This window comes from Vespula pensylvanica, chromosome 24, assembly GCF_014466175.1.
Source record: "Vespula pensylvanica isolate Volc-1 chromosome 24, ASM1446617v1, whole genome shotgun sequence".
Lineage (NCBI taxonomy): Eukaryota > Metazoa > Arthropoda > Insecta > Hymenoptera > Vespidae > Vespula > Vespula pensylvanica.
Genome location: NC_057708.1, coordinates 2489852 through 2515486, shown reverse-complemented (window position 1 = coordinate 2515486; position 25635 = coordinate 2489852). Strand labels below are relative to the sequence as shown.

At 31.1% G+C, this 25635-nt stretch overlaps 2 protein-coding genes across 2 annotated transcripts; both read right to left on the bottom strand.

Moving 5' to 3' along the window:
* Nucleotides 1–84: 84 nt before the first annotated feature.
* On the bottom strand, nucleotides 85–1863 carry LOC122637078 (putative GPI-anchor transamidase). Its single transcript, XM_043828953.1, has 4 exons — nucleotides 1435–1863; nucleotides 758–1363; nucleotides 471–581; nucleotides 85–383 (listed from the first exon to the last, which is right to left on the bottom strand). The coding sequence occupies exons 1-4, from the start codon at nucleotides 1510–1512 to the stop codon at nucleotides 147–149; spliced, it is 1032 nt and encodes a 343-aa protein (XP_043684888.1). The 5' UTR covers nucleotides 1513–1863; the 3' UTR covers nucleotides 85–146.
* A 390-nt stretch (nucleotides 1864–2253) lies between these two features.
* On the bottom strand, nucleotides 2254–25585 carry LOC122637075 (flocculation protein FLO11-like). The gene is made up of 12 exons (XM_043828948.1): nucleotides 25126–25585; nucleotides 23049–23197; nucleotides 22806–22964; nucleotides 22216–22628; nucleotides 21604–22081; nucleotides 21169–21509; nucleotides 20776–20981; nucleotides 20369–20654; nucleotides 20083–20222; nucleotides 19748–19897; nucleotides 15170–18283; nucleotides 2254–7963 (listed from the first exon to the last, which is right to left on the bottom strand). Exons 2-12 carry the CDS (start codon nucleotides 23169–23171, stop codon nucleotides 7809–7811), a joined length of 5565 nt encoding a protein of 1854 aa, XP_043684883.1. The 5' UTR covers nucleotides 23172–23197; nucleotides 25126–25585; the 3' UTR covers nucleotides 2254–7808.
* Nucleotides 25586–25635: the final 50 nt, after the last annotated feature.

Genomic DNA, 25635 nt, shown 5'->3' with positions numbered 1-25635 from the left:
TTCTTTACATCCTATATTGATAACATTAATAATATTTTATAACAAATATTTTATAATAATTGGACATGGTGAAAATACTTTTTATAATTTTTAAGGACTATGTTTAATAAAAGTAATGCTGATATAAATACAAATATTGAAACAGCTTACGTGTATTGCGTTATATCTGGAAATTGAGAAACATAATTATATCTCTCTTCTGATTCTATCAATCTTGTTTTATTCGATTTTATAGGGAGGACATTTATTATGTTTTTTGTGATCTCTATAGGTTTTACTGAACCAAAGAAGTCTGTAATAGGAACTTTATCGGGATCTCGTTTAAATAAATCTTTTCTTACACCAACTGTAGATAAACAATAGTGTTTTGGACATATTTTGAGCTGTAATAAAAATAAACGTTTTAAACGTTTTAAATGGTATAAAATTATTAAATTCAAGTTTATAATACAATACAATACAATACTTACAAATTCTCCTAATGTTCTACTACTGGTAGGTTCTACTTTCTCTAAAAAGTCTAGAGCATAATATGTAAATCGGTCTATAACATATACACCTATAGCAGGATCCACATGATGCTAATAAAATATATAGAATATAAGATATTAGATATTAGAAATTATAGAATTATAGAAATTAGAAATATATAGAAATTATAGAATAATAGAAATATATAGAATATAATAAAATATAAGAAAATAATCAATTAATTCACTAAGATATATAAAATATTTTTAGATATTAAGAAACTTACCGACAAAGAATCTTCTCCTACCAAACTAGAAGTTATTGCTAAAATATTTGGAGAATAAAATTTTTCATACATAGAACTTGCTTGGCATGTATCTACGATAAATAATATTTCATGATATCTTCTCTTTTGCCACATTTGTTCTAAAGCATCTCCAAGCTCTCGACTAGTTATTTCTTCGGAATCTTGAAACTTTAGAAATCCATTACCTCCATGACCAGTCAAATAAATTAATATATTAGATCTTTCATCAGTAAGTAACTTTTTGGATCTTGGAGTCTCTGGTGCCAATCGACCAGTTAATAATCTTACAAAATTTTCTACGGTAACTTCATAACCTCTATAATCAACTTCCACGTCATCTCCATAAACATTGATGTGTTGTTTAACATTATTAAAGACAGTAGCAGGCCTAGGGTTTCTAGGATTACATGCCATGTCATCGGCGATCATAAGAATGATTTGAGAATCAGGTATTCCTAAACGTTTTACACTTCTATATATAGATAATACATTTGCAATATGTCTATAGTTGAACCAAAATCGAGATGTATCAACTAGCACTGCCCAATTATTTGAATGTCCTGTTTCTTTAGAATTACTTAAATCCTAGAAATACATTTATAATTATTAAAAAGAAACATAATAAAGATCATATAGTAAAAAGAAAACTTACGAACCTTTGAATATGATCTCTGATAACATGAAATTGTTGACATGGAAAAGATGATTATTACAAATGCAAAAGTCGATTGCATTTTGTACGTTTTATATACACAGTACTGATATATACAATTCTATTTTATATAGTTTAAATGTCATCTTCCAATTTACACTAGAATATTATAAAAATAAGATTCGAAAAATAAAGAAACTTTAACCTCTTAAAACGAATCAATACTAGCGCCACGATAAATACGAACGAAGATTACATTACATGTATATATTATATTATAAGTTTATTTTAAAATACGTATAGAAAAACTGTGCTTTCAGCGACATGTATGAACAAAATATGAATTACAAACGCAAATACTGTCCCTATTATCTGCTTATTGTATTGGTGTATAAACTTGTGTAGATTACGAGTATCTTGTGTAGTGCCTCTAACGAGTAACAATCGAATTAGTGCAATAGAAATTTTAGCTTTTTATTGCATTACTTTTGTAAACAGTTTTTTATTATAATACTTGCATTACATCAGATTTTATGCAAGTATTGCACATGTACATTTTGCTATATGAAGTTCCTTTATTAATCTATAAATCTTGTATTGTTAATAAACTTGATAGTGCACTAAATAAAAATAATTGATTAAATTTTTTTCAAAAATTGTTATTGTAAATCATTATAAAATCACGATTAATACACAAACTAAAAATTATAGGAAATTTATTTAATGAATTGTTAGATATATTTATTTTTGTTTCTATTTATCTTTATTTTGGACGAACCTTCGAGTGTTTCATATATTACGTATTAATAAATACACTCCAAAATTGTGATTGTTAAAAATCTTTTATTTATTCTGAAAATTTTCCCTGTTTCTTGCAATTACAAAACACATGTTTCTTTCTAAAAGTGGATCCGTAAGATCTCATGGAAAGATCGTAGCGTATCACGAGGCATAACTTTTCAATGTGACATTTCAATTTCACTCGGAATAATATCGCTTCCTTGTAAAAATGTGTACATAGCATAAAGTATATGCTTACTTAAGGTATGCATAAGATATATGTGTATATATATAATATATATATAGACAGATAGATATATACATACATTATATATATATATATAAAATTATATATATATAAATATATATATATAATCTTGTGTGTAATAATAGCTGTATCATCTAAATTGATGATACGTAATATAGTAAAATATATGAAAAAGTAATATACGCGTAAATCAAGGTGACGCATTCGTAACTACATAATGGTAATCGTTAAACTTTAAAAAGACCGCCTTTTCATATCGGTAATGGCTACTTTCATTGCTAAACATTAGTCAAACTATATTTTCTAATTAAACTATTGTAAAAATACCACACACATAATAGTAATAATAAAGTAAGCACAACAAAGTAACGAAAAACAACAAAAGAAATGCGAAAGATGAATATTGTAGAAATTTTTAATTGATGTTTTTGGAATAAAAAAAGAATGTTTTTTTTTTGTTTTTCAAATACAAAGGAACGAACTCATTAACTCGAATAATATCTATAAGGCTACAACACCGAATGGTAGAGAATAATCGAAATGCATATCGTATAAATGTTGGTATAACAAGCTTATAAATCTGATGTATACAGGGATATGATTTGCAACTGTAGCTTTAAATGAATTATCGTTTAGTCAATGAAATACATAGATCCTCTGTTCATTGTCGTAACAAACGACACCGCGAAATTTCGTAAAAAGATTCTCTAGGAGACTGTTCGTCCGCGTGCTTATTTTTAAAATTTATAATATGTCGTAAAACGTGGGAAACAAAAATGTCGTCACTCGACCACTGGAGAGAAAAAAGAAAAGAGAAGACCGCGAAAAAAATTCGAAAAAAAAATTGTTCAGTCTCCACTTTTGTTTCCTCGTTAATCAGAGATAGACACACATCTCGTGATCAATCACAGTATTTCTTGTTTTGTTTTGTTTTCAAACAGTGCAATATCAAGTACTTACAAGTGCGATGTTTTAAGAAGAAATACGTATATCGTATGTTCCGTGTTTCTACAGATGCAGAATCACGACAATTTTCATATGTTTCTATATCAAACATAAATTATTTTTAAACATATATGTATGATTTCTCTTTTTTTTTTTTTTTCTTACGACAATTCGAACAATAGATCGATGGAGTTTCATGGAATGTACAAGGTTGACTTTCTAACGATTATGCTCCGCGATTATGTTTCTCAAATCGCTAATAAAGCTTAAATCGAATAGAAAGATACAGATTAAATATGAACAAGTAATGCGTCTCGGGAGGAAGATGCTCAATTAGAATGAAATCATCTGTTTACCTGTATAAATGAGACGTGGAAAAGCAATGCTCGTTGCTCGATGTAAAAAATCACATAATATTAGATATTTAACTTTCCAAATTTTTTTTTTGATTCAAGCACAACCCATCGAAGAATTTTTATCAATATTTCGAATTAGTCTTTTTTATAATAACGACTGAAGTGTGATCGACGATATTGTTTATATAATACTAATTATTTATTATATATATATATATGTATATATATATATATCGATCGCATATTAATTTATAAAGAAAATAATTGCCAATTTGTTGTTCCGTTTCGCACACAAATCGTTATACATTAAATGTTCGTACAAGATTAAATATTATTGTAAAATAATTCGATCACATACTCGTATGATTTTTACGTAGAAATGAACCATGTAATCTTTTACAATTAATACGAACAACTGTATCGTTATCTAGCGTTAACCTTCACCGTACGACGTTTGGATCTATTATGACCGAGACGTAGAGACTTGCTTTGATTTTGATACTCGATCTTAAACATTGTTTGTTTATAATATAACAATAATAAATCGAGCGTGTCCTCGAAACTTACTCTTTTCGACAATATTCGATGTGACTTCGAAGAGAAAAGACCTAAATGCGTCGTCATCGTCCGTCTGGTTTCTCGAATCGTTTAATATTATAAGAGATTAACTCACTATTAATATTTTCTCACTATTAATATTTTTTGATTAAAGCACCATATATCGTTTCAAGAAAGAATTTTTATAAAATTCTATTTGAATCTTTCTGATTGTAAATAAGACATAACTATGTATTCCGTACTCCTCATTTCTCTTTTTCTTTTTGATAATCTCGCAGATTTTATCTAACGCATAGAACGTCGTCGCTTAATCGAGGAAGAATATTGTTTTAAGTTAATTGTTCTTATACATTGTCTCATATTGAATCAACCAATCCTAATCTCTCAATTCTATTACGACTTCAAAGTAACACAATAATAAATGTTTCTTATATAATATTTTGTTTTTCTTTTACAGAAAATATAAACGATATATAAGACATTTTATATAGTGATGAAGAGAGAGGAGATGCTTTCCACGAATCTCAGAAGTTCTACGCTCGAAAAAAAGGCGAGATAGATGTGTACATGTTTACATAAGCTCTCTACTAAGATATTATATATGTATATATATATATATATATATATATATATATGTAGATATATATATATATAATTAGTATAATAATTAATAGTTATTAAAATACGATTATAATTTATTGTGCGCCGCGGACCGGAGCCTACTAGCTCGCACTTTGTCCGTTTGTTCGTTAGGAATTTTAATAGACACACAGTAGTGGGGCCATTAGAAAACAAGAGATAGAAAAATATACGTACGTGTACATACGTTCTATTTTTGTTTTTCTTCTCTCTCTCTCAAACGCTCTTCTTCTTCTTCAGCATTTAATACATAATTTTTTGGAGAATTTAATTGTCAAAAACTTCTTTACAAATATACACGTGTAACTCTACTACGCGATTTATGAGAATGAAAAATTCCTTATCTATTCGTAGGTATCGAAAAATATCTAAGTCGAAATCTTAATCAATTTACCCTGGCTAAGTTCTCTAAGAATAAATATGTATTTGTGAATATCATTGATCTTTCTTTTGAAGGGAGAAAGAGAAGGAGGAGAGGGAGAAATAGATGTTGCTTTCATTTACTTTTCTGCAGTTCTCCTATCGACGAATAATAACTCTAAGCTGTGTTCAAATTTGACCTTTTTGTGTAGCACAATAATTTTTCTTACTTACACAACAAGATTCTACTGTGACTATTGTCTCTCGCAACAAAATGAATGATACCTCATACAACGTTTGATATAATTCTAGGCAATGCGCTTTCCTCTTTTTTTTTGTTTTCTTTCTAAATTTCTTTTTTCTTTTTTTTTTCTTTTTTTAAAATCTATTTTCGAGTCCAGGGGTTGCAGTCCGCGGGCACAAGCGCTCTACTTTTTTTTTATTTTTTTTTTTTAATTGTATATGCATGTACGTCGTTTAAGACAAAATACAAAATCAAAGAGAAGAAGAATAAAATAAAAGAGAAGGAGAGAGTTGTATTAGATTTTGTACAATTAATTATAACGGCTTCATTCATTATCGACGTACATACAGTCGAAACGACTTCATGTTTCCGTCTATTTTGTTTCTATTTACATGTATCATGTTTGGCTCGAGTACTATCCCTGATTTTTTTCTATGCTTTTTCTAATAACGTTTCTTTCACATTTTCGACATTTTTTCTCTGATCGTTTTACACTCGTATTAATCGATTATAAAGCGTAAAACGAGATTTGAAAAGAAACTCGAGTTCACATCGTACTCATTAAGCTAATTCATGTGTATATAACAACTATATGGATTGCCGCGACATTTCTTTTCTTCTCTTCTCTTTTTTTTTTCATATAATTAATAAATGCTGCAATATTAATTATATATCAAAATGATTAAACAATTACATTCAACGCTTTTACACACTCGTGTCCTCTGTATGCATACAGATTCCTCTAGACCAGGAATACGCAAACTGTGATCTATAGAGATCAATTGGAAACTATTTCGATGGTTTTACTTTTCTTTTCTTTTTTTTTAACGTGAAATTCGTGATAAAAAAGTGAGATAGATGATAATCAAACGAGACGATCTTCAGTCTCTTGAGAAATAGATAATTTATTTATTCTATTTGTTACTAGAAAAATGTCGTTTGTGCATTCCTGTTCTTCTATCTTAAAGATAACGTGCTATTATTTTGTTATATATCAACGTATAATGGAATAGGAACCAACTTTACGTTGACATTATTTTCCTTTATATATCACGGATATTTTCGATATATATATATTTTTTTTTTGTATTTTATATACATATATATGAAACATAAAATTGTATATAAAAGCATAGTAGAGGCACTTGAAAGAAAATGATGGTAATGAAAGAAATGCAACATTCGGCTCTTAAACTTTAGTTATTGTGATAATCTCACTGTGTCTTTCTCAGAATATCGTAAAATTCTAATAGCGAAAAACAAGTTGAGAAATTTTCTCTCGTGTCCATCTCATTTTCTTTTTCTTTTTTTTTCTTTTCCTTTTTTTCTATTAAGCCGCAACGTCGTGACGAAAAATACATTTTTAATATTCGATCACACAAATGACGAATGCAAGCGTAGACTGTAGAAACAAAGGAACTTGTTTTAAAAATGGAAAACCAGAGGAGAGTTAAGATCATCGATGTTTTATGTAATTATTATTTTCTTCGTTTCGTCAACAACTTTCTCTCTCGTTTCATCCTTCTTGCATTTGATTATACCGTTTCATAAAAGCATACTTCATTCTGTTAACAAATAAATTGATCAAGTATAAGGAATTATAAAATTAATTGGAAACATTTAATAAAGAACATCTTATAAAGAATTTATAGACTACAACTCAAGTAATCTTTCTATTACATATTAATTATTTGATTATCCAAAAAGAACAAAAGAAATTAATTATTTTCTTATACACTCTTACTTGATCAATTCATGATGCTATAAAGATCTTTCCTAATAGATATGCCATATAGCAATTACTGTACTATTTTAATCATAAGTAGCTTTTCAAATTTGTCACTTCAAAATGCAATACTTCCGTAAAAAAAAATGAGAGATTGCCCATCGTTATCACGTTATTACATTCGTTTGTTTAACACAAATAAGATAACATAAGAGTCTCTAAATAAGAAGAGATAGAAATAGAAAGATAGATATATATATAGAGAAAGAGAGAAAGAAAGAGGGTGAGAGAGAGAGAGAAACAAAGAGAGAGAGAGAGATAGATAGAGATCCGTCCACAAACCAAAATCAAAACTCAGTTCTAACATAGATCTCATCTAATAACGATGAGCTATTTTTGTTAGATGAACAATAAAAAGATTGAAAAGGCGAACAATAGATCGTTCGATTTATCTGAGGCAGCGCAACCACTTCGGTACAAGAGCTGCGCACCTCAAGTAATCTCAAATGGAGCCACTACTATCCCCAGGGAATACCATCATATTCTCGGCACCATAAGAAGGAGTCGGTGAACTTCTTGCATCTAATGATGCTCTGCTCGCAGAACTGAAACTACTCGAACTTAGATCTTCGTAGCTTGCGACCGACTGACTCCCACCTGAAACACAAAATATTTGTATTTTTTCGAATATCGTTTGTTAAAATATTCACTCCAACCTACCTAACGTAGCTACTTATCGTTCTAATCTCTATTTATTTATTCAGAGTTGAACAATATAACGCTTGATCTTAGTTCTCTTATTTTTTAAATGTCTTATGATTTCAGATATACGAGATTCATTTTTTTCTTTTCTTTGGTGTGCCAACATATGTTCTGTTTCAATCTTTAAATAATTTCTATGATTTTATTATATATAATATAAGACGGTGATTGTATGAAAATAGTGTCTAAGACATATATTTTTCGTTTTGAGGTATTTCGACATATGAGTTATTTAAAAATTATTTTTCTATAAGGAGACAAACAGGAAAAAAATACAAATTTATTTAATTCTGAAAAAATAATCTTTTTGTGTTATTTAAAAAATTTTTAAATAGCTTACGAGACAAAATAGATGTAATATCGCAAATGATTTAGATCACTTTCATAATCACCAGTTTATATATATATATAATTATATTAATATAATATATTATTTTATTATAATTATATATATATTATTGTGTGCATATATATATATATATATACACATATATAATTATACTTCGCGTGTGTAAATCAATTCAATATATGTAGGCACAAAAAGAAAACAATAGTTTCATACAATAAACATCTTCATCGTAACAGATCAAAAGGCGTAGAGGTCTCGTCAATACCATAACAAAACTATAATAACAATTTCATTCCAATATTGTCAGCAGTTAAATCTCAACGTTCAACGTGTCCTCATTTTTATTGTTGGTTCGAGTTATTTAATTAAGAATGAAAAGATATATTAGATCAATTTAAACGATAAAATAAAGTTTGATCTTATATCTCAAGTACACAATACATACAAGAAAAGGAAAGGTAAACGAAGGATCAGTTTAAAAAAGAAAAAGAAACAAGAAATATATAAGGAACGATTCACACACGAGAGATTAAAAAAATAGAACGCATATACAGTTATCTTCTGACTAGTCGATTTTATTTCCGTCATTATTCTCTTTTCGTCTTCCTTTTTTTTTCTTTTTTTTTTGTTTCTTTATTTTTTATTTCTTTTTTTTTTGGTTTAACGATCGCCTCCATTGTTATATCCGCGAAGATTAGAAAACGATCGTTCTTTTTCTTTTCTTTTCAAGTTTTCTTTACAATCATTACTTTTACAACTCGATATATCTCAAAAATCGTGCAAGCTCTTTCGTGTTACGTCCACATGCTATTATTTAGCCGTCTTATTTATCGCGGAATGATAACAATAATTCGACGTTATTATATTATACTCGCTCGTCCCTTTTCTTTAATTGTTCCTCACTCGTGTAAAATGATTTTTTGACTGTTAAGAAAAACTAAGAATTAATTAATAATTATCAGGTTGACTAAACTTTGGCATTAAAAGATCACATTTTTCATCATTCTTAGCTGACAATGAAAAAGAATAGATAAAACGAAAAGATAGAATTGAAAGAAAATACAACATAGAAGGTAGATTTTTATAAAAATGGATAGCTCGTGCATTAACCGAGAAAAGTGTTAGAAAGCGCGTGCGCATGTGTTTGTGTGTACTATGATTGTTTTTAATTATTAATAAAAAAAAAAAAAAAAAAAAAAAAGTCGGTAATACGATGACGACGACGATATTCAATATGAACTTCAATATGAACTTATGTATTATATATGCGTGTATGTATATATTCTTATTATTTTTCTTCATTTAGCTGTAGCAGTGACGACTGAACAATTTATTTTCTAATCACTCCTTCGTTATACGTGAAATTTATATAAAAGATCAATTTTAATGAGACGCTCTTTGATACATCATATGTGTTGTCATACACAAGCATACAATTTACGATAAATTAAGATATATGCAAATGTATTCGTATTATATTAGAAGAAACTAATTGTAATAGTAATAGGCTAACGATCATTACAAATATTCGAAATTCTTATAAATCCTTTCAATCATTTATTAGAACTTAACAAGTCTTTCGAAATTTGTTTAATCTCTTTGAAAAAATATATAATAATACTTGGAATAATTATCAAAATAATTCGCGAAATTTCGTAATCATTGATTAGCTTCGTCGAACTTAGAAAAGAAAGAGAGAAAGAAAAAAAGAGAGTATTAATTGCACCATTAACTAAGGCTATAGCCCTAATTTGTCCAATAATCAAAATGATCTATATCTATGTGTAAATACATATGTATGCAAAATTTAATCAGCTTGTATAGTAATGTGCTTATCGTTTGAACAATTTTAATGAATTATAATATTTAATCACGTTGCTAATACTTTTATTCTATAAAGAGTGTGACTCCAGTAAAGAGGGTGATGTGATAAGGATGGTTATGGAAAGTAATTAGAGTCACTTGGATCGCAAATATACATTACATTGTCATAAGAGAAACGCTACTTATTCTCTTTAGATTAATAAATGAAACAATGAATAAGTGATTGAATGAATGAATGAATTATTATCTCATTAAATATATATATATATATATATATATATATATATATATATCGTGAATATTTTCTTCGCTAATGTGCCGCCATCCAAGAAGTAACGTTGAAGAAGACAAAAATTTGAACTCGAGAGAAAATTAAGAGACCAAATTCCAATAAAATAAAATGTCTAGAGTAATATGTCATCGTACGAGCAAATGAAAAAAAGGGAGAAAGAGAAAGAAAGAAATACTGATATGTTTTCTTTCTAATATATATAAACTCAATGTAACCCAACTGATACATTGCTTTTCATTGCATTTCCCATTTTTTCTCGATTGAAACACGTCATTTCGACGACACTTCAGGACGGCACGTAACACGAGATACATTTCATTCGTGTTCTATCATTATAAGCTATGTACTTATATATCATATCGTATCGTATCATATCATATATATCATATCATATCATATCATATCATATCATATCATATCATATCATATCATATCATATCATATCATATCATATATATATGCATGTATGTATGTATGTATGTACAACGTACATATATGATTCGCATAATTCATATTATTATTACGCTAAAATTTGAAGCTAATAATACATGCCTGCATGTAATAATGTGTCCTTTTTATTTTTATTTTATGTTATTATTATCCATCTCTTTCTTATTCATCGTTTCTCATATTAAATTTGCCTAAACGCAAAATATGTATAATTCGAACTCGCGGATAGTTTTTTAAAACTGCACACACGTTCGCATAACAATGACTTTTCCTTGTTTGTTTTATTTTCCGGTTAATGATATTGCGACGTCGAGAATTAGATAATGTGCATCTTATTTACTCGTTCGGATTCGTAAAGAATCGCTAGAGATATTTTATTTTTTGTAATTACTTATTTAATTCTTTACTTGTTTTTCTTTTTCTTCGCAAACAACCGGATATGTGTGTGTGTATGTGTGTATGTATGTGTGTCGCACGTACACAGTAAAATGTAGCACGTTCAGGTACGATAGATCGGATATAATTTACAAGAGAAATGTACAATTCTAAGATCTTTTCATTTGCATTTGAACACGATTCTAATACGAACGATGTAATCGAATTTCAAAAATTATCTCAAAGAAAATGTTTTTCTCGACGCAAAAGAGCCTATAATTTTTTTACGATAAACAATCGTATGTATGTATGTATATATGTATTATATATATCTCGATATATCGATATATATATCGTCTTTTTCTATTTTTTATATTTTTTTATTAATTTCATCATCATCACCATCGTCGTCATCGTCATCGTCATCGTCATCGTCATCGTCATCGTCATCATTCTCCTACCCCTCCTCCTCCTCTTCATCATCGTCGTCGTCGTCGTCATCAGCATCAGCATCATCATCATCATCATCATCATCATCATCATCATCATCATCATCATCATCATCATCATCATCAATATCATCATCAATATCATCATCATCATCATCATCATCATCATCATCATCATCATCATCATCATCATCATCATCATCATCATCACCATCATCGTCATCATCATCACTATCATTATCATCGTCATCGTCATCACCATCATTACTATCATCATCAGCATCATCATCATCATCGTCATTATCATCATCGTCGTCATCTTTTTCTTCTTCTTCTCCTTTGCTTTTGAAACATTCACACATTTTCTCTTTTCTAACATAACAATAATTATATACGAAATACGATTATCATCGACGCTTTAAAAACTACATATACATGTTTTACTTATTTTTTTTTTCTTTTCTTTGTTTTTCACTGCTTTGTGAATACACAGCACAAACACGAACATTACAAACTTGTTATTATTCTTTTTTATTTTATTTTTTTTTTTTTGTTGTGTGTTTGGTAAATTCTCTTTTCACTTTAGAGAGCTTCTAATATTTTATTCGGCAACATTCAGAAACGTATTTAATTAAAACATGTTATTCGACTAAGGTGCATATAGCTTTGCCCATTACTGTCTATACATGAAAATGCATAGGAGTAAAGAATAGATAAAGGATAGAAAGAGAGAGAAAGAGAGAAAGACAGAGAGAGAGATAGAGAGAGAGAGAGAGAGAGAAGAAAAGAAAAAAAGAAATAGGAGAAGAGTTAGAGAGAAAATAGAAATGAAAAGAAAATGTTATATACTTCATGTATACTATTAAATAAAATAATTTACTATTAAAAAAAATAAAAATACAAAAGCAAAACAAGAAAGAGAGAGAAAATACTTGAATAAAATAATTTACAATATATATATATATATATATATATATATATATATATCACATAATACTATATTATTTATAAAATTTAAAACAAATAATATTTTTTCTGACATTGTAATAAATTAAGGAACTGTTTGAGATATTGGGATTACTTCGAATGTGTTAAGAAAAAAAGAAAAAGAAAAATTATATACATTAATTTAACAATGTACTTTAGTAAAATTGGCCTAATCTGTCGCGTCGAGAAATATATTAATAACGAAGATCTATAGATCTATCTAATAACATGTGAGGAGATGAGAATAAGACGAAAGAAAACTTGCAATATTAATAATAAGTTTTGTGCGAATAATTTTGTACACGTTATAACATTTTACTAGACAAAAAGAAAATGTGTCTTACTTTTTTTTCTTATTTTTTATTGCTTCTCGAAATCATGTCTTTGTTCGTATATAATAATTTTCTCGATGCGGCAGCAATAAATTGAGAACTGTATTAAATTTTGAAAATTACAGCACTACACAATCATGATAATTATTTATTTTTTTACACATTGACGCATTTTTTAATTTAATTTAGTTTAATTCTTTTTTGTTTCTTCTCTCTAAACTAACTATAGAGAGTCTAAAAATATGATCATTAAAATCTTTAACACACGATTTGATAATTGACATGATGTCGGTTTCATTTAGATAAGAATAGTTTAAAAGATTTTACTAAATGAATTTGTTTTCTATTTTATAAATTATAATAATTTAAAAAAAGAAATATTAATAATAAAATTCGAATTATAAATTGATCGATACAATCAATTTATACAATTCAAGATATTGCAGAAGATCAACAGATCATTTATCCGCAATCTTTATCATCTTAATAATAATTAATAATAATATAATAATGAAATAAATATTAATTATTATGACACATGAATGTGGTAGAAAATGTGCGAAAGAGCAAGAAAAAGAGAAAGAGAAAGAGAGAGAAAAATAGAGAGAGAAAGAAAGAGAGAGAGAGAGAGAGAACTTGAATGATGATTAAATAATAATAATAATAATAATAATAATAATAATAATAATAATAATAATAATAATAATAATAATAATAATAATAAAAATCGATAGAAATAAAATAGAAGAAAAATCTGTTCTTTTTTCTAACTTCGGAGATATTTTTATCCACACAAACGAAATAAATAATAAACCGATAGATACTCTTTTTTTGTTTGTTTATAAGTCGCGTGTATGTATGTACAGCGTGACCATTAAAATCATCTACCTACGATCATTTAAAAAAATAATCGACCGATTTATCTATAAATGAAAATAAATATGTATGTATATTAACGAGTTACTCTCGAATATTCTCGTAATTTGTTCATAGTTAAATAAAATTAACTTATTCGTCCCTCTCGATAAGATTTTCCTTCGGTACGTTGTACGGTTAAAAAGAAAAATCGTTAATAAACGATTAGAACTCGTCGTTTATTATAATATATGCATAAATTTGTAGCCTATACATAGCTTTCACAGAAAGCATCGACTCATATTTAGATAAACTCTTTGGTCAATGATTTTAACGAGACACCTTGTACAATCAGAGTATTTCATGAAAGAAAAATCCTATGAGAGATGATCGTATATGTCAAGAAGATAATTTTTACGAGTTAGCCAATTTCCCGTAAATGAACACTTAATGGTCGCGGGCGATGATCATTTATATAATTAAATTATTAATATACGCTTTTTTTTTTATCGCACCGATCTACGTGGATGATCATTAACTCTTGCTCTATACTATCAAGATCTCTCTTGGTTTATTTCAACAATATCCAGGATCGATCGAAATTTCTAATTTCTAAAGCTGTTCAAATCTTTACTATTGAATCGAATGTATAATATATCTCGAGAAACTCTTTAAAGCAATTTAATTATTAATACAAAATCTATAGAGTAGCTCAAATATTTACGTGAAAACAGTTATTTGTATTAAGCACCACTTAATCCTGTTAAGTGAAAGAGAGAAAGGGTATCTCACTACTGCAAATATATTATCGTTCTACTATATACTTTGAATGTATGTACGATCTTGAAAATAATCATGATTTAACGATGCCAATCAACCGATTCTTTTTCATTCGGAAAGTCATACTTCTTTTTCCAATGAACTATGATACAATGAGAGAATGATAAAAATCTAACGCATTTAATCGATGCTATTCTACTCCGGTCACTTGCATTAACAATATATAAAGAGCAAGGCTAGCCTTGGGCACATCCACGCAATCCTCCACTCATCTACGCTTTTTCTTTTTTGACCTAGTGCCTTTCTTCGTGGCACTTAAGGTTGACGTTACACAACCTACGCTAGTTTTCTCGACATATTCTTTTCTATCGGAAAACTCCCCTTCAACATCCACGGACGCTGCGTTACCATTAGCATTTAAATCGTCGGGAGAGCTCGAACGTTCTGGTATGATTTCTTGATCGGAATCGCTTCTTCTCTTCTCTTGCTGATAATCAGACTCAGGAGAATTCTCTTTGGATGAGGTCGATTCCATCGGAAGATTTATATCTTGTTCTTGTTCTTCTTCTTCATAATTAATCTTCTCTTCGTCCACCATTATTATCTCCTCTTCTTCCGTAATTTTAACTTCGGCTGCCTTATCCTCTTCGTTACTTATTTTAATCATTTCGCCATCTACGTTTTCGTCGATCTGTGACGTACTTTGTAACTTCAATTTCTCTTCGAATTTCTCCTCAACTTCGACCAAAGGCTCGAGATCAGATTCCTTACGAGAAGTCTCACTTTCGATAGAAGGTACATTCTTTTTCTTAAACATCGAGCTCCAACAGACCCTCGGGTTAGGAGATAACTCCTCGATCTTTTGCATCTCCACGTTCGCATTCAATTCCTCAGCTGCTTCTTGCAATTTTTCAGCCGTTACCTTTCGCGAACAAAAGAACAATGGTTTTGCATCGAAATCGGCTGCGTCCGTTGTTCTTAAACTATCCCTTGGCTTTTTCGCGACCGTGCTCACTGTTTTACGACGGGATGATAACATCTGATTCCAAGTCATTTTGACTTTCTGCGTAGAATCCATGTCTATAATCTCAATATCATTAGCTTGCGATCTTTTTGTTAAAAGATTAGTGGGTACGGATGACTTCGAGCTTTGTGATTTCATTGTTCTTCTAGCAGGTCCTTCTAACAGACTCGTCGTTTCTTGATCCGAACACTTGTCGAGTTCTTCGGATAGAATTTTAGATTTGTTTCTTGTAGTTTCTTGATCACACGATTCACATTTTCTATCTATATCTTCCGTCGGATCTTTTTCTAGAAGATTCTGCTCAGTTGCCCATATTTCATTGATTACCTCGACATCCTTCTTCTTTTTATTTCCTTTCATTTTACATGCTTGTTTACTGTGGATATCCACCCAGCTGATATCCTTCGGTTTCTTATTAATTTTTGATTTACAAGTTTGTTCCAATTGAATACTTTCTTGCACGTTTGGAAAATTTATTGTACTTTTCTTCTGATTGGACGTTGATACCACCTCTTTAGTATCAATGTTCTGAGTTTCATCATTGATATTCTTTTCTTGACATTTTTTTGAAATTGACCATTGCTTCTGAAATTCCATTTTACTGACTTCCTTCGAATCTTCTTCTATGACGACGATATCTTTTCGTTTCTTCGTACCTTTCAATTTACTCGCTATATGTTCTCCACGAATAGTCTCCGAAGATTTACCTACAGAACCAAAACGTTTCTCGTTAATAGCGGAGTGCTGAGTTTCTTCTATCATGTTCTTATCGAAATGTTTAGTCGATGCAATCCATTTGTCCATAGGATCGACCATAACTGTTACTTCTACTTTGTCAGTAGTGTTATCTTCAATCACAAAAATATCTTTTCGCCTTTTAGTAGCTTTCGATTTGGAACCTCGAATAGTTTCTTGTGATTTAACATTAGAATTTTGTTCATCCACCTTTGTTGGACATGTTGTTTCTAACGTGGACGCGCAAACGTCGGAATGCTGAACATGTTCGAGATCGTCGTCAGAAGACAATGTATGTTTGCTCTGTCCCTTAGACGATATGGAGCAATCCTCGTCAGATTTTTCAACATTGCTGGACGTCGTTCCTAAATTATATTTATTATCAGGCATTTCTGTAAGTTCCGAGGTATGTATATATTCCAGATCGTCGTCAGATATGGTACTTTTACTATTTTTTCTTTGAGTAACAGGTGAGCAATCGGAGTAACTAGGTAAATCCATGGATTTTTCTGAATTCTCACGATCGGATTCACGGACACGCATTAATTCCGAACGTTGAATATGTTCAATGTCTTCGTCCGAGTGATCGGACACCGTGGAGTCTTTGATGGGACAATTGCTATCCACCAAATGGTATTCCATAGAATTGAAGTCGTCTGATGGAATTGCCTCGTTTTCTTCCTTGCATTCAACGTTCGTAACACCATCAGCATTAGCATTAGGTTTATCCAATTCTACGAAGGATCGATCAGTGCTGCCACTGCAATCTTCTGATTCTTTGATCATATCCGTGTCCTTCAACTTGGATTTGCATTTCGAGTTCTCAGTTACCTTCTGAGACTCTCGATCGATTTTTGAAGCAGATTCATCGTTCGACTCACATTTATCTTCTTTCGATACATCACAATGTTTTTTACCGATACAATTATTCTTTGTATCTATGCATCGAGTAGGATCCTCTATAACGACACTATCGTCTTGTTCCTGTACAATGTATTTGTCGATTCGCGTTCTCAATTCTTTAAAAGGTTGTTTCGACGTCTTCGTTGTTTTCTCAATATCTTTATTTTGCTGGCGTGAATAGGATGAAGAGGAGGAGGAGGAGGAGTAAGAGAAGGTTTGTTGATCCTTGGTTCGCATTTGTAGATTAGCTTTTTCACAAGACAGCCTGTTCTCCATTAGTACGACGCTGTCCTCGTCGTAATTAACAACGTATTTAGCTTTGGCTATGCTTTTTTCTTGAGTTTCAGCATGTTCATATTTATTACTTCTTTTAGATCGAGCAGTATTCTCTTTGGCTTGTGTCATGGGACTGCTCGGTATCTCACCTTGTTCGGCGCAAAGACTCAGACCACTTGGAACGTCCCGAAAGGCGTCCTCTCTCTCAAAGTCGATAGAACAATTTCCCGTCGACTTCATCGATGCCACTTCGACGCAAAGCTCCTTTCTTTCTTTAACGTCTCGAATATTCTCGTCCGGTACGCTGTCAATCGCTGGCTCGCTGGCAGAACGCATCTCAGCACAGATCTCTGTTAGATCACGTAACGTTTGATAACACGGTGGCTCAAGATCACCGAGCGAGGCCGGCCCCTCTTCTGCGCAAACGCTCCTCGGTGCTTCAGGAACTAGATTCTCCTCCGCGGAATCGAACTCTTGACTAGAGCTGACGTCCTCTTCGTCAGCAGACACGGTTATCACGGTGCCAAGAGGGTTGACGACTTTAGTTACTGGCTGACCCACCCTCTCAAATACCGAGCGCCTCCCTGATAACAGAAAAGCCGTTGGCAGGTATCAAAATCGAGTTGCTTATTGTTCAACTTTGCTTTGATGCACGTAAGACTCTTGTCGTAGTTGGCATTAAAGATGTAGGGATTTTAGAGAAATAGAAAGAAAGATAGATAGATAGATAGACAAAGAGAGACAGAGAGAGAGAGAGAGAGAGAGAGAGAGAGAGAGAAAATGAGAAGAAAAATCTATCGAAAAAGAAAAGAACAACGAATGAACTATAGCACGAGCACTGCGACGAGAGCGAACGGTGGTGCTGGCAAAGCGTATTATATACGAAAGGAAAAATCTCTAATTCCAAAATTACTTCATCTTTTTTTCTTTTTTCTTTATTTTTCCCTTTAGAAATTTTATTTACTTTCCACACTGCACACCGCAAGAGCATTGACGTCGGTGATCCAATGCTCTAATGCTGGAATAAAGCATTAAGAAAGGAGATATGTATTCTCTGTATACTTGGGAAACACATAAATGTTAAATTAAGAGTCTCTTTCTAGACTCTGTCTAATTGGAAACTATATACACCGGTTAGTGAAAATGTAACGTACAGTGCTTGAATAGAATTTTTCCAGTGTGTTTTTGAATTTACAGACTTTTTCATACCGTGTTGTGATATGTTAGTGATCAGACATAGTTATAGGGATAAAAACGAAGATACCTGCCTCTGGCCAGTTCTGTGTACAATTCTTAAGATGCAAGCGACCATCCTTTCACCCCGTGCAGAGATCAGAATTGCGTCAATATTCTTTTTCGTGATACGTTTTTCGTTTTATATTTGTTTATTTGTTTCTATTTATTATTTTCGCAAGGGATATATCGAATCGAGTGATATACTATATATATCATAGAATTTTACTAAACATTACAACAAATTCTGTTGTTCTTTTTCAATCGATTATATTTTAAAAATTGTGCGATTATATTTAAAATATGTACTAGTTTTCACCTAATGTTTATAAGTGTAAACATTTTTTGTTGAAAAGGAAAATAGTACATGGTGATGTGTACTAGCTTTTAACGTGCATACAACTATACAAGCTTTCTAATTTTACATATCGTTTTCTAAAAACAACTAGAATTAAAATAAAATTTTTAAATAAATAAACAAATAAATAAATAAATAAATAAATAGAGCATCATCTCGACGACACAAGCATGTTTAATCAACGATAAGATTATAATGGATTGTTCGTTTCATTGTTAGATTCAAATGTGAATGAGTTTTATACTATAAATTTAACACTTAATTAAATCAACGTATTGACTCTATATTGTGCTTTATATATATTCAGCTACTCCATACGATAGACAATATTTGAACTGGAGTTAATGAAAGTATATAAGTAATTCAAACAATTCATACAAAATTTCATATTGATTTTATGATTAAATTATTAACGTGGTTTCCCTTTTTTTTTTTTTTAACCAAAAATTTTACTTACCAGGTGCACGATGTGGAGCAATTGATGTTTCAAGCATAGCTTCCGCCAAATCTTCTCTTAATTGATTTTCACCACTGCCAACTCCAATATGTTCATTATCTAATGAATCCCCATAAGCTTCCATAAATCTTGGTGATTGTTCATAACTGCCTGAAATACATATTAATTAAGTATATTGATTCATAAATACACATACACACACACACACACACATATATACATATATGTAAATTTTGGTGTGCATACATTATGAATATGTTTGAAAAAATATCAAAATCTTTACTAGTTGCATGAATTATTTATATATTTTTGTATATATATTTTTATAAACTTACTTCCTGAACCATCAATAACAACTGGAACTAAAGGTCTAGAAGCTGCATGTGGCATATTAACAGGATTTGACCTTGCTGGACGTGAACCACCTGTAATTCCAATCTCTACTGCCTCTGCTTCTACCAAGTTTACAGAAACCCTAATAATAAGTTGCTATTGTTAGAATTTTGTTTTAAACAAAGATATTAAACGTTAATTATCTAGTTTTATTTGTGAAGTGTATTTAAATTAAAAAAAAAAATGATGTTGTTTAATAATTGTTGGGATTCAAAATAAATAACTAACCCACTAGGTGCATTATACGTTTTGAAAACAAACTGTGGTCCCATCCATAGCCGTCTATGTGGTCCAGCATGCGTTACAATTTCCACCTGACTTAACCAACCATCTTCGCTTGTATCAAGAGGCTGAACGTTGTTGGGTACAGTAGAGACGCTAAATAAAGGACTTGATGATGCTAAAGGTGGTACAATTTCCACAGAGTTTGGAGACCTTAGGAGAGGCCATTGACCTTTAGCTTCAACTTCTAGTTCTATCATTGTATCATCACATACTTTTTCTTTTGGAACTCCTATATGTAACGAATTTTCGTAATCAAAAACAGTGTAATTTGCGAATAAGATATACATACTAACTTATAAAATATTTTTCATTAAATATATTTCAATATTACTACAATAAATAAAACATACCAGTAGCAGGTTTAGGCTCTAGATCGTATTGTATCATATTTCCATGGCATGCCATAATAAACAAAGAATCTACTGCTCTTTTTGCAACCTTGCTACCAGAGTCTCTTTGCGCATAAATCCAAGCTCTAGGTGGAGCAAAGCAAGCACATATCTTTAATGGTAAAGTACCACTATCGTCAGAATGAAGCCGCTGCCTTTGCTGAGGTCTAACGGAACAAGAAATAAAAATAAAATACATAATTAATACTATTTTATACCATATACTAGCACGATCTAATTTAATTTATATTGATCTTTGAACAAGATTAATTTATAACCACAATTTTATATGTATTTTACTAAAATCTATGTCATAAAAATTAGCTTATCAGCATCAATAATAATAGAAATTACCGTGGTTGAGCTTGGCTGTTGACGTGATTCAATGAAGATGGCTGTCTAATTTGTGCTAAAGGATGCAGGATTGTTGGATGAGGATATGGTGGAAGTCTGGGATTGGAATAAGGATAGACTGATAAAGGTAATTCAGTATGAGAAACAGGAGAATGAGATCTGGTACCATCGTCCGTCAAGCCTGCACTTCTGTGAAACCGTGAAAGTCTATTTACTACATGTGGAGTCAAATGAGTTCTCACTCCTACAGATCCACCATAAGGTGCAACTGGGAAAACATGAGTAGTTCCCCGAACGGTTGAAACAGCAGCCCAACGAGTATCAGCTGAGAATGTCATGTCCTACAATAAAAGAAATATAAATTGTTATAGGTTGAAATAATAACAAGAAAAATGAACTATATAATTAGAACTATAGAACTATATAATTTCTTACTTGTACTTTAGCTGTGGTATCTCCACGATGCAAAATATAAAGATGATGAACTGCTGCCAATGTAGGACCACCAGGATGAGGCTGAATTCTAAATATATGAAAATCATGTCCACGTTTGTCAGCCGTCATTAATAATGCACCAGTTAAATCAAAAGTCATGGCAACGATCGCATCACTATGGGCAGTGAAATGAGCAATTACTGTCTCTATAGATGTATCATCCAAATCCTTTTCCTCTTTTGCAGCTTGCAGGTCTAAAATCATGACTACACCTGGTTGCGTTATGTCATTGCCCATATTATTAACAGCTAACGGTGACACTGAATTTCCTGTTAAACTTGACGCTACTGTTTCTCCTAACCCACGTAGACCTTTTCCTAAAGACTTTGCTGCATATAAAACAGTTGCAGTGTAACTTTGTACACCTTCACCCTCGCAGCCACCACTGCTTCTTCTAGCAGGCAATAACTTTTTTTCACTGTAATTAACAACATTAAATAAACCAATGTGTTTATGTGTGTGTGTGTGTGTATGCGCGCGCGCACGTGTATATATATATGTGTTCTTCTAATATTGTAAATAATATTTATAAAGAAAAAATAATATGCTTACCTGTAAGCAAGCCATCTAGTTCCTAATGCAACAGGGTTGGGATTTGGTCCAGGACTAGGATAACAAGTAGTTACTGTTAAAATATCTTCAAATGTTCTTGCATCAAAGACAGCAATCTTCTCTAAAAATGTTACAACTATGGATCTTCTATTTGCCAGAATGTCACAGACAGGATTTTTAAACTTTATGTTTTTTGTTTGTTCGCCAGTTTTTAGCGAAATGAAGCTAATATTGCAAAACTGTGGTCCCGGTCCAGCCGAGTCGCATATCGCTACTAATGGCCGTTTCGGTTCAAATGGATCAGCATGTTCAGAGTCAGTCTTCGGATTTGGTAAAATTCTTAAGGTACGCACTATTCCTTGTCGCCATGATAACACTTCTGTTGCTTCTCCTGTTGCTGCTATTAGCCATACCTATATAGAGAAGTTAAAAAGCTTTGATAATACACAATAATAATAATAATAATAATAATAATAATAATAATAATAATAATAATAATAATAATAATAATATTTAAATGTTCATATTTTCTTTACATAACTTTTTATATAATTATTACAACAATATTAAAAATCTAAGAAAATACAAACCTGTACACCAGTTGAATAGCCAAGTACTAACAACAATGGCGGTGTACTTGACCCTTCATTAAAATCAGGATATAATGCTGGATCATTTATATCCGCATATTCAAATCTAGCCCAACTTATGGATTCTTTGTTATCTGTGCTAGGGGCAGTAGTATATGCCTGAAAGGATAATATCTAATAGATATAAATAGATAACGAAAATAACTTCTTATAAAACTGAATATTTTCGATTAAAAGTACAACCTGTGGAACTATATCATTTATAATTCCAGCAACGCTATCAATAATTGAACGATCAACTATTGGCTGAGGTGACACAACTTGAGCTCCTTTATGCACATTACGTCTTGGTGAATCAGCAGACATTTTTCTTTCATGGGCAATTATTTTCTCTATAAAGAAATATAAAGAAAAATTAATTAATTATTCTTTATATTTATTCAGTTATTTGTTAATATAATGTTTATATATAAAATAATAAAAATAATGTTAATATTAATATTTTTATATCATAATTCTTATAGTCTTCAAATAAAAAACTAAATAAATAGAATTAATTAACTATTTAGAAAATAATCATTTATAAACGTGCAATAACGATATGTAATTAAAAAATAATTTGAATTATTTCAATTACTTAATATATTCGTTAATATGTTAATCGCGATATTTAAAAAGTACTACTAAAGTCAGATTCAGTATTATTACAAAGAGTTACATATATATAACACACACACACACATATATATATATGTTATATACATATCTTTTTGTTTATATACATATCTTGTTTGTAAGTTAAAAATAGATAGAATTTTATTTCTCAAATTAAATTTTAATTGTAACATAAAGATTAACAGTATGATCACGCATTAAATTTAATTGTTCTCATAATCGCGAATGTTCCTTGGCGTGTCAAGAGGGCATATTTAACTTCCGAACATGATACCGATAACGAAGAATAAATTCATTTTCGTTGAGTTCAACGATCCAGTCGTACGAGGAGAACGACGTTTCAAATTAATCAAACATTCTCATTCATTGATTAGAAAGAACATTAATTATTATGTCAATTTATGAAATGGAACACATCTTAATATATTCTCTTTGTTCCTTAAATCACTACGCAGTTCTAAATATTTTCACTTTCTTTTTTTCACGAAGCCAATGATTATCCCTAAAACTTTTATCGTAAAACACACATTAAATGATTATAAGAAAATAAACAAATAAAAGTGGATTATCTTCTCTTCTTAAATATGAATGATTAGACAAAGATAAACGCCTAATGTATCGATAGACAAAAAAATGGTAAAAGATGATCGACTGCTAAAAAAAATATTAACTTTTTTTTCGTAAAAAATGTTATAAACTAATAATTGTTCAATAAAAAACAAAAAAAAAGAAAGAAAGAAGAAGAAAAAGGAAAAAAACGAGAACAAAAAAAGCGAAAAAAATATCTCAATTCATAGACAATTACTGTCGTGAACGAGGGATGGCTCGAAATGGCATAAGACAAAAAAAAGAAAAAAAAAAAAAGAATCACTGTCGCGTTTTTCAGCGTTACACAAAAATGTTAACGCACTTGTTTGGGCTAACATTCGAAAGTTATTGGTACGTCACCAATGTATTATTTAATGCTGCAGTGGGAAAGTGCATTGGTAAAGACGGTAGCAGTGGGGAGGTCTATTTTGCTTGTCGAACGGCATTGCACAATCCAACACAGCTGTTCCTAGAGAACGCACTCAGGGTCGACGAAAGAGAAAGACAAAAAGAAAAGTGGGGAGAATGAAAAGGAGAGAGGGAGAGAAAAAGTGATGAGGGAGAGGGAGAGGGAGGAAGAGGAAGATGGAGAGAGAGAGAGAGAGAGAGAAGAGATGGAGGAAGTGGGAGAGGGAGAGGGGGAGAGGGAGAGAAGAGGGAGAGAAGAGGGAGAGAGAGAAAGAGAAAGAGAGAGATAAAAAGAGAGAAAAATAATAAAAATCATCTTTGTCCGTGAAATACTGGATTTGGTTGCACGCTTTTATTGTGACGCTTTTGAAGAATCCAATAGCGTAGGCGTACTGCAATCGTAATATATGATGCGGGATATAACGTGACCGTGACACAACAAAGGAAAATCATTCTCTGTCCTCTTCTTCCAAGGAGAAAAGAGAGAGAGAGACAGGCAGAGAGAGAGAGAGAGAGAGAGAGAGAGAGAGAGAGAGAGAGAGGACGAAAAATAGAAATAGATAAGGAAGTAATTTTCCATATACACGAATTTGGTACATTCCTAAGAAATACTCGATAATGAGAAAAAATGATTATTTTGAAAACTTACTTCGCGACAAGAGCCGTATTTTTCTTTCCGCGAGGCGCTTGCCACCCTCGCGCAACCGTCTACTGCGTCATTCTGTAAGCGACTGACAACAGAGCCAAGGGAACAGTGATGTCACCCCACCCGCGAAACGTCAACCTCGTTTTATTCTTTTTCCAGCTTCGACCAACTCTAAGACCCTTTCAGCGAAGATAGTAGCAGAATACATACGCATACGTATACACGCACTCTTTGTCATTGACACATTTGGTCTTCGTATACTCTTTCTCCCTTTTTTCCTCCTCTTCTTTATTTCTTTCTTCACTATGGATCTACGTAAGATCAACTAACTCGCACTGCAAATTTTTCTACTGACATAACTTCTACGAGTTTTTCTTTTTGGGGGAAAAAAGAAAAACAATAATCAGCTGATCGTGAAGAAATAGGTACGATCTCCCTGAAGCTGTATCGACGAATAGGAGAAAGACTTTTTCTTAGTGGCTTTCTTCGTCGAATTCTCATTGATGATATGTG